General features: G+C 41.4%; 2 protein-coding genes across 4 annotated transcripts in view; one reads left to right on the forward strand and one right to left on the reverse strand.

The window, feature by feature from the left end:
• The window catches only part of TTC3 (tetratricopeptide repeat domain 3), a 69,176-nt gene extending 58,425 nt beyond the window's left edge, over positions 1–10,751 (forward strand). For all 3 annotated transcript variants that reach the window (XM_060770342.2, XM_060770343.2, XM_067466712.1), the window contains exons 40-46: positions 3,728–3,815; positions 4,120–4,224; positions 5,771–6,192; positions 7,428–7,545; positions 8,185–8,415; positions 9,896–9,982; positions 10,302–10,751. In XM_060770342.2, coding sequence (XP_060626325.2) covers positions 3,728–3,815; positions 4,120–4,224; positions 5,771–6,192; positions 7,428–7,545; positions 8,185–8,415; positions 9,896–9,982; positions 10,302–10,409 — 1,159 coding nt within the window. In that variant the 3' untranslated portion in view covers positions 10,410–10,751. The remainder of the gene's footprint in view (positions 1–3,727; positions 3,816–4,119; positions 4,225–5,770; positions 6,193–7,427; positions 7,546–8,184; positions 8,416–9,895; positions 9,983–10,301) is intronic.
• Positions 1–10,769, reverse strand: part of PIGP (phosphatidylinositol glycan anchor biosynthesis class P) — a 103,617-nt gene that overhangs the window by 68,720 nt on the left and 24,128 nt on the right. The gene's annotated exons all lie outside the window — the stretch shown is intronic.

Genomic DNA, 10,769 nt, shown 5'->3' on the forward strand with positions numbered 1-10,769 from the left:
CCGTTTAGGACTTTGTAGGATAATACCAGCACCTTAAATTGGGCCCGGTAGCAAATCGGCAGCCAGTGGAGCTGGGACAACAAGGGCGTTGTGTGCTCCCTGCGTCCTGCTCCTGTTAGCAACATGGCTGCCGCGCACTGGACTAGCTGTAGCTTCCGGGCCGTCTTTAAGGGCAGCCCCACGTAGAGAGCGTTGCAGTAGTCAAGACGGGATGTGACCAGAGCGTGTACCACCGTGGCCAAGTCAGACTTCCCAAGGTACGGGCGCAGCTGGCGCACAAGCCGAAGCTGTGCAAATGCTCCCCTGGTCACCACTGAAACCTGGGGATCCAGACTCAACGATGAATCCAGGGTCACACCCAAGCTGCGAACCTGTGCCTTCAAGGGGAGTGCGACCCCATCCAGCACAGGCTGTAACCCTATACCCTGCTCGGCCTTGCGACTGACCAGGAGTACCTCTGTCTTGTCTGGATTTAATTTCAGTTTGTTCGCCCTCATCCAGACCATTACAGCGGCCAGGCACCGGTTCAGGACTTCGACAGCCTCCTTAGTAGCAGGTGGAAAGGAGTGACAGAGCTGGACATCATCTGCGTACAGATGACACCGCACCCCGAAACTCCGGATGATCTCACCCAGCGGCTTCATGTAGATATTAAACAGCATGGGGGACAGTATAGAGCCCTGTGGGACCCCACAGGTCAAAGGCTGTGGGGTAGAACAGGAGTCCCCCAATAACACCTTCTGGGAACGACCCTCCAGAAATGACTGGAGCCACTGCAAAGCAGTGCCCCCAAGACCCATTTCCGCAAGGCGCCCCAGAAGGATACCGTGGTCGACGGTATCGAAGGCCGCTGAGAGGTCCAGGAGCACCAACAGGGACACATTCCCCCTGTCTAGCTCCCGGCGCAGATCATCCACTAAGGCGACCAAGACCGTCTCGGTACCATGTCCCGGTCTGAAACCAGACTGTGCCGGATCCAGATAATCCGTGTCTCCCAAGAATACCTGGAGTTGTGAGGCCACCACGCTTTCCATGACTTTGCCCAAGAAGGGAAGATTGGAAACAGGCCGAAAGTTGTCCAATTTAGTGGGGTCCAGTGATGGTTTCTTCAACAGCGGCTTTACAACAGCCTGTTTTAGGCTCGCTGGAAACTTGCCTTCCCGAAGGGAGGCATTAACCACCACCGTCACCCACTCAGCCAATCCCCCTCTGGCCTCCTTCAGAAGCCAGGATGGGCAGGGGTCTAGGATGGACGTGGTGGGCCTCATTCCTCCAAGTATCTTGTCCACATCCTCGGGCTTCACAAGCTGAAAAGAATCCATCAAAACCGGACAAGCAGGTGCTCGTGTCACATCCCCAGAGACTGCATTTAATGTGGTGTCCAGCCCAGAACGGATCAAAGCGACTTTGTCTGCAAAGAACCGAGCAAATGCTTCACAGCGCGTGGCCGAATTGTCAGGGCTCCCGCCTAAAGTGGCGGGAGTCAAAAAACCTCTGACAATCCGAAACAACTCCGCCGGACGGTTTTTTGCAGACGCAATAGTGGCCGCAAAGAAAGTTTTCTTTGCGGCTTTTATTGCCGCGGCATATGCCCTTAGAAAGGACACAAACCGTGCTCGATTTGGCTCGCTTGGGTCCGAGCGCCACACGCTCTCTAGTTCCCTCTTCCTTCGCTTCATCGCTGCCAGCTCCTCAGTGAACCAAGGAGCTGGTTTAGCTCGGTTACTTGAGAGGGGACTTCCGGAGCGATCATGTCAATTGCCCTGGTCATCTCCCCATTCCAGAGAGCGACCAAGGCATCGACATGATCACCTACCGCGGTGGCGGGAAAATCCCCAAGAGCCGTCAGGAATCCATTCGGATCCATAAGCCTCCTGGGGCGGACCATCTTAGTGGGTCCTCCACCTTTGCGGAGGTTAGGGGGCGCAGTGAGCCTAAATCTGATCAGGAAGTAGTCGGTCCATGGCAACGGAGAGATGGACAACTCCTCCACCCCGCCACCCTGCTCCCATCCCTGGCAGAAAACCAAGTCCAATGTATGTCCAGCACAGTGGGTGGGGCCAGTTATTCGTTGGGACAGCCCCATGGTTGCCATGGCAGACATGAAGTCCTGAGCCGCTCCTGTGAGGGTCGCCTCGGCATGGATGTTGAAGTCCCCCAGCAGAAGGAGCTTTTGAGACTCCAACGCCAGGCTCGAGACCACCCCCGCTAGCTCAGGTAGGGAGACTGTAGTGCAGCGAGGTGGACGGTACACTAACAGAATCCCTATTCTGTCCCGGTCACCCACCCTCAGGTGGACGCATTCAAAGTTTGTGGTCTGCGGGATGGGGCTCCTGGTCAGACGGATGGAATCTCTATAGACCACTGCGACCCCGCCTCCCCGTCCTCCGGATCTCGGTTGGTGCTGTACGGAGAAGCCTGGAGGACAAAGCTGGGTCAGATTTACGCCTCCAGCTTCATCCAGCCAGGTCTCTGTAATGCACGCCAGATCTGCCCGCTCCTCCAGGATTAAGTCCTGGATCCAGGTCGTTTTTCCGTTGACAGATCTGGTGTTCAGCAGCACCACCTTCAATCCCGAGGGCCCGCTCACCTGGTTACACCAATTTACCTTGGGAGACCTGTTGGGAGTTGTTAATATAGATAAATGGTCCGAATTAGGCCGAATTCGAGGTCTCCTTTTTCCGCATCTCCTCCTTCTCACCACGACCTCTATGGGGGCCCCTCGGAAGGTGGAACACCTCCCCCCCTCCATGCCGCGATCTAATGTCAAGGTCTTATTTTCTGCTTCATCAGTTGTTTGGTTAGTTGGTCCCTGCCAACACCCTTGCTCCCCCTCCTCCCCCCTCCCCGCTCCATTTTTATGTAACCTATACTTTTTTAAACTTCAGTGGTTAAGAGAATTGACAATTTCAGTGGCAACCCTATAAGACTCAATCCATTTTGCAAACAAATGTCTGGTTCCAAGCTCATAATTTTTTTAAAAAAAGACATGACCTTTTCGAGATCATGATCTTTTGGAAAACCAGGAATCTTCTTAGCCTTTTGGAAGCGTGAACCTTTTGGAGCTTAATTGGCATTCAAACTATTTGGAATAATAATCTTTTGTAAAATATGATCTTCCCGAGAAGAGTTAAATACTTGTTTGAGGGAATCTCCTTAGTGGTAAATATCCACTAATATTCATGCAAGGCAAATTAGGCTTCTCAGTTGTTAGAAATACCTGGTTATTTATCTGAACTGTTAGGAACAAAGATAAGTCAATCTACAAAATATATAGCAGATCTTCAGAAGTGTTATTTCAGTTGCCCAAAAAACATCTACTCTCCCATAAAATATATTGGTTTTTAAATTGTGCTCTTAAGAGACCAAAATAAGTAGTCATTGTTAAAAGTAACATAGTAGATTTAAACAATCTGTTCTCTAAAGCATTCTGTTTTAGTCTCTTCTTTGTTGCATACTGACTATACACTACAGTATACTGACACTGACTTTACACGAACACTGACAATTGCATACTGTATTGACTACTAAACTGTACTGCTTCTGATGCAGGCAGGGTATATATTGACACTTGGTTACTAATTTTATCATTTTGAATATTGTAAGATAGACTGGTAAAATTCAAGTATTTTCTTTTGCTAAAATAGATATCATTCCCAGGTAGGTTTTTATCTTGTAGGTACTCTTAATTTCAATTGTCACCAAGGTATAATTTGTTTGTTTCCAGCCGTTCCACAGTGCCACAATCAAAATTACAAATTGAATCTTGGGAGGCCTATATTTCTAATATTAAGGAAAAAAATAGAAAAGCTGAGGTATGTCTAATATGCAATAATAAGTTTAAAATATTGATTCTTATATTTTAACCTTTTTTGTTGATACTTGGAGGTTGATATCAGTCAAGATATGATCATGCTTTGTACATCTTCACAGGGATGTTTGTTTCTGTAGATTGCTATATGAAGCTAGTGAAGTCCATATTATGCCTGCACTAATTCCACTGGAGAACCTATCTAAGAGATCAGCTGTCATGCTTTCTAGCTCTTAAGATGGATAATACTTATTGTATCATTTCTAGAGCTATCAAACCTCCGTTGCCTTTCATTCCTCTTTCCGCAGAATGAATTTGAAGAAAAAATTTGCATGGTGAAAAGTGGTGCCCTTTTAAATAACATTCCCATGGTGGAAATTGCAGAACTCCAGCCTCCTAGTGGTTTGCCATCAGTAAGTATTTTGTTGCTTTGCATCAGAAGCAAGTATACCATTCTTTATCATTACACTATGTAAGAAAATTTGAAAAAAAAAATCTGTTACTTGTTTGAAAGTGTTATTCCTATATAGTTGTGCGGTACTTACTTTGAAAGTAGCTGTTATACTCCAGAAACTTGGTTTCTGTGGCTGCCACAAACAATGTTAAATTGATTGAGACTCTATGAGATATTCATTGAAAAACTGGTGCTTTTAACTTATGATGATGTTTTAATTAATGGTTAACTGTTTTTATTATTGTCGTTGGCATATAATGGTTGCCAGTTGTAAGCCGCCCTGAGTCGTCGTCATCCCCCCTCCCCCCGGGGGTGTGAAGGATGGGATATAAATGTCTGAAATAAAATTTAAAAAATAGCAAAATGTGCTGCAGGATGTCCCACAAAACAAGGTTTTTGCAGTTTTAATAAACTTTTTTGACGTGTTTATGATAGAACCAATTAAAAGTGACATTTATAACCTAAGAACAAAAGTCGTGTTACATAGAGTTATGTACAGATTTCAGGAATCAACATTTTAGGCACCTTATTTTGTGTAACTCAAGTTTGTGTGCACATCTTCAAGCCACTTGTTGAGTGTGTTCTTGCTTCTGCTTTTGGGCCTCTCAACAGCACTGTGATACCATTAATCATGTAATCTTTATGGAATGCCTGAAAGGATTGGGAATGTGTGTCATTGACTCTGATGGTTCTATCTCTAAGATAGATTACACATAGTGGTGCTTGGAGATAGACAAGGAATACCCAGGGGCACTTTGGCCAGTTCAGGGAGCCTGATGATTTCTAGTCTACACCTAGTAACTTGTGTATTTAAAAAGACAATGCAGAACATCCACCTTGTTTATATGAACTTGCCATTATTGGGGGAACATACAATGTGGAAGGAGATATAAGAGCGACAATATCGGGTGCATCTACACAACAGAAGTAATGCAGTTTGACACTGCTAACTACCATGGCTCAATGCTGAGAGATATGCAGTTTGATGAGGTACTAGCCGATTGGCAGAGAAGGCTTTGTAAAAACTAGCTTCCATGATTTCATAGTTGAGCCATGACAACCAATCACTGTATAACTGCATTAATTCTGCTGTGTAGCTGCACCAGTTATTTCTACTGTTACAATTGGCTCCCTGTTGTTTGGTTTCCTGTGTTGGAGGGCAAATCCAGGAGCTCGTTTCTGGCACTACTATCCCATTGCTTTCGACAGTTAATCAATGGTAAAAATGTGGCAAATAATAATCTCATCTCCTTAAGCAACATATAAATAATACGAGAGGGAATCTTTGAAATCGTCATATCCTAACATCGCATGGTATTGCACATACAGGTGCCTGGAGAAAACCAGTGAAGCTGAAATTAAAGCCTTTTTGTTGTCAACATCCAGTATTTGTCATGAAGTTTCCAGTAGAAATATGTGAAATGGCAAAAGCATGTTTGAAATGCTTGAAAATACTCCCTCAGTATACATTTCTCATCTTACTGACGTATTCTTTTTTTCCCTAGGCAACATGTGAGTGGCCCCCTATTAATGATCCAGCTATTGTAATGTATTCAGCTACAGCTCCATACTTCCCTACTCCATTATCTAATATGAATGATAATAATCCTCTGCAACCTGTGGTTACTATACATACTGGAAGTAAACCTTCTGGTAAAGGTTCTAGACCTCTTTTTGCTAAGCAGGACTTTGGAGAGACGCTCTTGGAATCAAAAGGACAGTTGCTTTCTGATCATGTTTGCCTGCCCGAGTCACCAAAGAGCTCTAGAAGGCCAGCCCAGGCTACCCAGCTACAGTACAGTGCACCAGAGGAACCATCTGCAGCAGGAACGTTGGGTCACGTCAAAACTATAAGCAAGCCACTCCTCCCTAAATCATCAACAAATGTCATTGCTCAACTCAGAACTATCTTTCCACACCATACAAGGTATTTTCTTTCCGGGGAACAGCTTTGGAGGCTGGTTGCTCCCAGACCAGTTGTGCGATTCTCTTTCTAATTGAGTTTACCACATTGCCTTTAATTTTAAATGTTATAAAATGTACTCCGGCTTCAAAGGTTACATTTTGGTGGTATTGTTGCTATTCACTTATACCTTATCTTATAAAATTGGGAGTCGGGGCAGATCATAGTTTAAAGCATAGTATGTCCTCCTTATCCACAAGTTTCATCAATGATTCTCCCACCTTGCAAAAAAAAAAAATCCAAAGAGCAAATCTAGATTTTGCCATTTTATTATAAGGGACACCATTTATGTCACTGTATATAATGGGACTTCGGCCTCCATGAAATATCCATTATACAATATAACTAAAAACAGACAAGAGTTCAATATTAAAATTGAATTGAACTATATTTAAAGTATTAAATGGTTGAAATATATATCTAAAAAGGGTAAAAAGCAGTTAAAACAGTTCAATAAGAATAACACGTAACCTTCTGAACTTTCAGTTTGAAAATCCTATTGGAATTAAAAAGTATTTGCCTACTGGTCAAAGTTAAGTTTCACTTCAAGGTTTTCATGTGATGCAATCTTGTTCTTAAGTCTTGAACATCAACAGCGCTTACATTGAAATCATACATTTTTAGTGTCAGACATTTCCCCAATTTCACATCTTTTAAAGGGCTTAAGGCTGATTGATAGTTCTTATCTGGAATTGGGATGAAAGCTGTGTGGTTCTCTAGATGTTGAACTGCTGCTCCCAGCACTCCCCACAACTGTAGTTTAAAAACATCAGGAAGAAAGATAAACTGAATATTGACAGTCTTTAAAATTGGAATTCAAAATCTTGTAGGCTAAACTGCCAAGAAATACACATTTCGTGTATCCCAATATGCCGTTTAACTTCTGGCAAAATATGTTGTTTTTGCAAATAATAGTCACAGAACTCCTCATTATCAGGATCATGAATTGGCGAACATTGACCACAAGATGATTTTATTGCTGCTAGTATACTGTTTGATTGTTTTAATTAGTTATACTGTTGACATTATATGATACATTTGTGTATTGTATTTTGTATTGTATTTTATGAATTGTTAGGCACTGAATTGTGCCTTTTGTAAGCCGCCCTGAGTCCCCCCAGGGGGTTGAGAAGGGTGGGGTAGAAGCACTCCAAATAAATAAATAAATATAAATAAATTATGCTTCTCCTCTTTTGCAGTTCAGAACTGGAGAATTTCATTGAAGAAGTAAAAATCAAGAATAAGAATAAGCTGAGTGCTGATGAGCTGCTTAGCAGGGTAACAGAATTTATTCTGGATCATCCAAACAAGAAAAAGGTAATTTTCTAGAAATGATGGCTCTTAACAAAAGTACCATGAAACCTTTGACTATTTTGAGATATGGAAGTGTAACAGTAAAACTCATCTATAGTACAGTAACTCATCTATAGTACATTACATGATGTAGCCAAAATGAGTAAACAAGTAACACTTGAGTTTGAAAATCAGGTTGAAAATATTCTAATAATTTCTCTCTGAAACTGTTTTTGGGTTGGTTAGCTACACATATAGCCAGACTTTATAACCCTTCCAGCATAGGTTTGATGTAACCAGTGTTGGAAGTCCTTGCTTAGTGTTTGAAATAGGAGAGGGACTAAGGATTCTGCCTCTCTATTTCAATTATTCTCCTACTGGGGTATATTTTATACCCTAATATGTTTTCTGGCGGAGTTGTTTTATTTGACTTCCATTCACATATTGAGGACTACCAGCTTGAAATATATGAATTACAAACTCCTGCTCCCTGGTAACATTCTATATTGTGTTATGGTGAATCTGAATCTGTACAAGAGTAAGCAAAATTCATAATGCAGAAGTTATTACCTCTAGTCAGGGAATTAATTTTTGCCCCATGACTTCACCTGCATCCTTTTGGGAATATTACAAATGCCTTTCCAATATCTCTATTCCCTTAAGGCTCTTTCTTCGTGGAAAATTGAAAAACCACCCTCCAGTGCTTCAGGACAGAACGGAAATCAGACTCAAAAAGTATTGAAGTCATCAGGTCGAAATGTGGCTAACCCAGCAAAGACTAGAGTTACTAATGAAAACACAAAAAAGAAAACTTTGTCTTCTCAGTCAGTTCAGATGCCTTGGAAAACTGTTGGAGGAACAACAAAATCAAAGTGGAAGAAACCAAGTGATACGGTAGGTCTTTTAATAATAATAATAATAATAATAAATACCCCTTTATTTTCTATGTTACTGTCTTCTTCAAGACTGCAGTACTTTCAAGTGTTTAGTGAAAAAAAATCTGAAAGAATAATATTTGGGGTTTTTAGGTGAAACTAGTAGCTTATTTGTTCCTACTCCCAAGTTAAATAGCTCAGCATGCCTGTTTTTAAAATACCAGTATCCTAAATGCCTTGTTGCAATTTTAGCAATGTAAATACATTGCAGGATCAATGACTTTTCCATGGAAATAACCCCTTAGTTTGTAGAAAGGAGATGGATACAATAAAACTGCCATTTCCAACTTTTGGCCTTTTGTAGAGCTTTAAGACTTTAGATGTGCTGATTCCAGCTTTTTGGGTTATATAGTCCAAAAAATTTTATGGACCGGAAATTCAGAACTGCAGTAGCACCTTCAATGAGTGGAAAGTGAAAGAAGGCAATTTTGGCTGATTCTTACTATTTGTTTTTGTTGTGTGCCTTCAGGTTGTTTCCGACTTAGGGCAACCATGTCATGGGGTTTTCTTAGCATGATTTGTTCAGAGGGTTTCCTGTTGAGGGTGTGACCCACCTAAGGTCACGCAGTGGGTTTCCATGGCCAATGGGAATTCAAAGCCTGGACTGCAGGGTAGTTGTCCAGAGTTCAAGACACTTCACACACTTTCTCTATACCCCACTTGATACATCCCCCTCCCCTAGAACAGAATTTGAGCACGGGAAATGAGAAGATACATACAGTTCCAGGAGACACTTTTACCACATGACTGTGAAATTTTCATGGTACTTTGCATCTAAATTTACAGTGTTCATTCTGAAACATGCTGGATTAGTCATTAGTTTAGAACAGTGATTCCTAAATGTTGGCTCTCCAATTGTTTTGGACTTGAGCTCCTGGAAAAAGTAGCCAGCTTGATTTGGAATTCTGGGAATTGAGGTCCAAAACACCTGGAAGGCCAAAGTTTGGTAACCACTGTTTTAGAATGATGACTATTTGGATAGTATTGTATAGTAGGGCCCCCTTATCCACATTCCAAAAGATACCTCCCTCACAGAAGTGTTTGTAAGCCTTCCTAGGTCCTCCGGTGGAATTCTATGGTATGCTTCTGGTCCAAATATAATGGGGTATAATATGGGGTTCTGTATTGTTCAGTTTTAGGTATCTCGAGAGGGGGGGGGTGGTCTTGGAACATTATGTATGTAGTTACCTAAAAACAGAAATGATTTGGAGATTAACTTACACTGCGCCAGCAATTGTTCTTTGTACCATAGTCTATCATTCTTTGAGAAACCCTGCCAGCTTAACAGAAATATTGTATGGACCTTATACATGTGCAATTTATGCTTTACTAAAGGTTGTGTAAAATCATCATCAGTGCTGCTTTTTACATCTGTGCAGCAGGAATCAAGACATTTGAAAGTAGCTTTTCAATCACAGTAAATACATTTGTTTCCATAGGATAACGATCCCTGCGTGATCTGTCATGAGGAATTAAGTTCAGAAATTATGCAAATGCTAGACTGCGGTCACAGATTTCATAAATTGGTAAGTAGGACAATTCAACCAAGAACACAACTTGTATCATTTCAGTTCTTGTAAATTTGGAGACTGCCATAACAATATTTATCATCTCCCAATTCTGGCAGGGATGTGTTGTGTGATGTGTAGTTGAACAAAACACTTCAGTTACCTTATAGAAAACTTGCAATAGAAATTGTATATATGCTGCGAAGTTTCAAAGCCATGCTCACAAGTGGCTTCATGAAAACATTTGAAAACTAATTACCATAATATATCTTTGTGTATGTATATGTTTATGTGTTGACTGTTGGCTTCACACTGGATCTTCATGTGTTTTATACAGTGTATTGGTCCATGGATTAAGGAGCACAGTACCTGCCCAACATGTCGCCATCATGTTCTGTTACCTGAAGAATATCCTGAACTTCCTGGGCGAAAGAGAACCACTTAGACAATGTACTAGAGATAAGCAAGATGTGTATTCACATTATGTAGAATAATGGTTATGATTTGTGTAGTGTGCTCCTTATATTTATGGAGTAGTATATGTTAAGTACAGTGAGTGAACTTTTAAATATATTACAATTACTGCCATTTTTCCTTACAACTAGTCTAATGACTTCTTCCGAGATTTGAAATTTTTATTCTCTTTGCAGTAATAATTTGATATATATAACCAAAAGATAATTTCATTGTTGCAGAACAAGTGGATAAATGGTCTTCATGATTTGCTCAATGGCTAGTATTTCCTTCAATTAAAACTATATTAATAAAATTTAAGTACATTTCTAAATTATCTGGACACAATTGT

This window comes from Anolis sagrei, chromosome 3 (assembly GCF_037176765.1).
Source record: "Anolis sagrei isolate rAnoSag1 chromosome 3, rAnoSag1.mat, whole genome shotgun sequence".
In the NCBI taxonomy this organism is placed as follows: Eukaryota; Metazoa; Chordata; class Lepidosauria; order Squamata; family Dactyloidae; genus Anolis; species Anolis sagrei.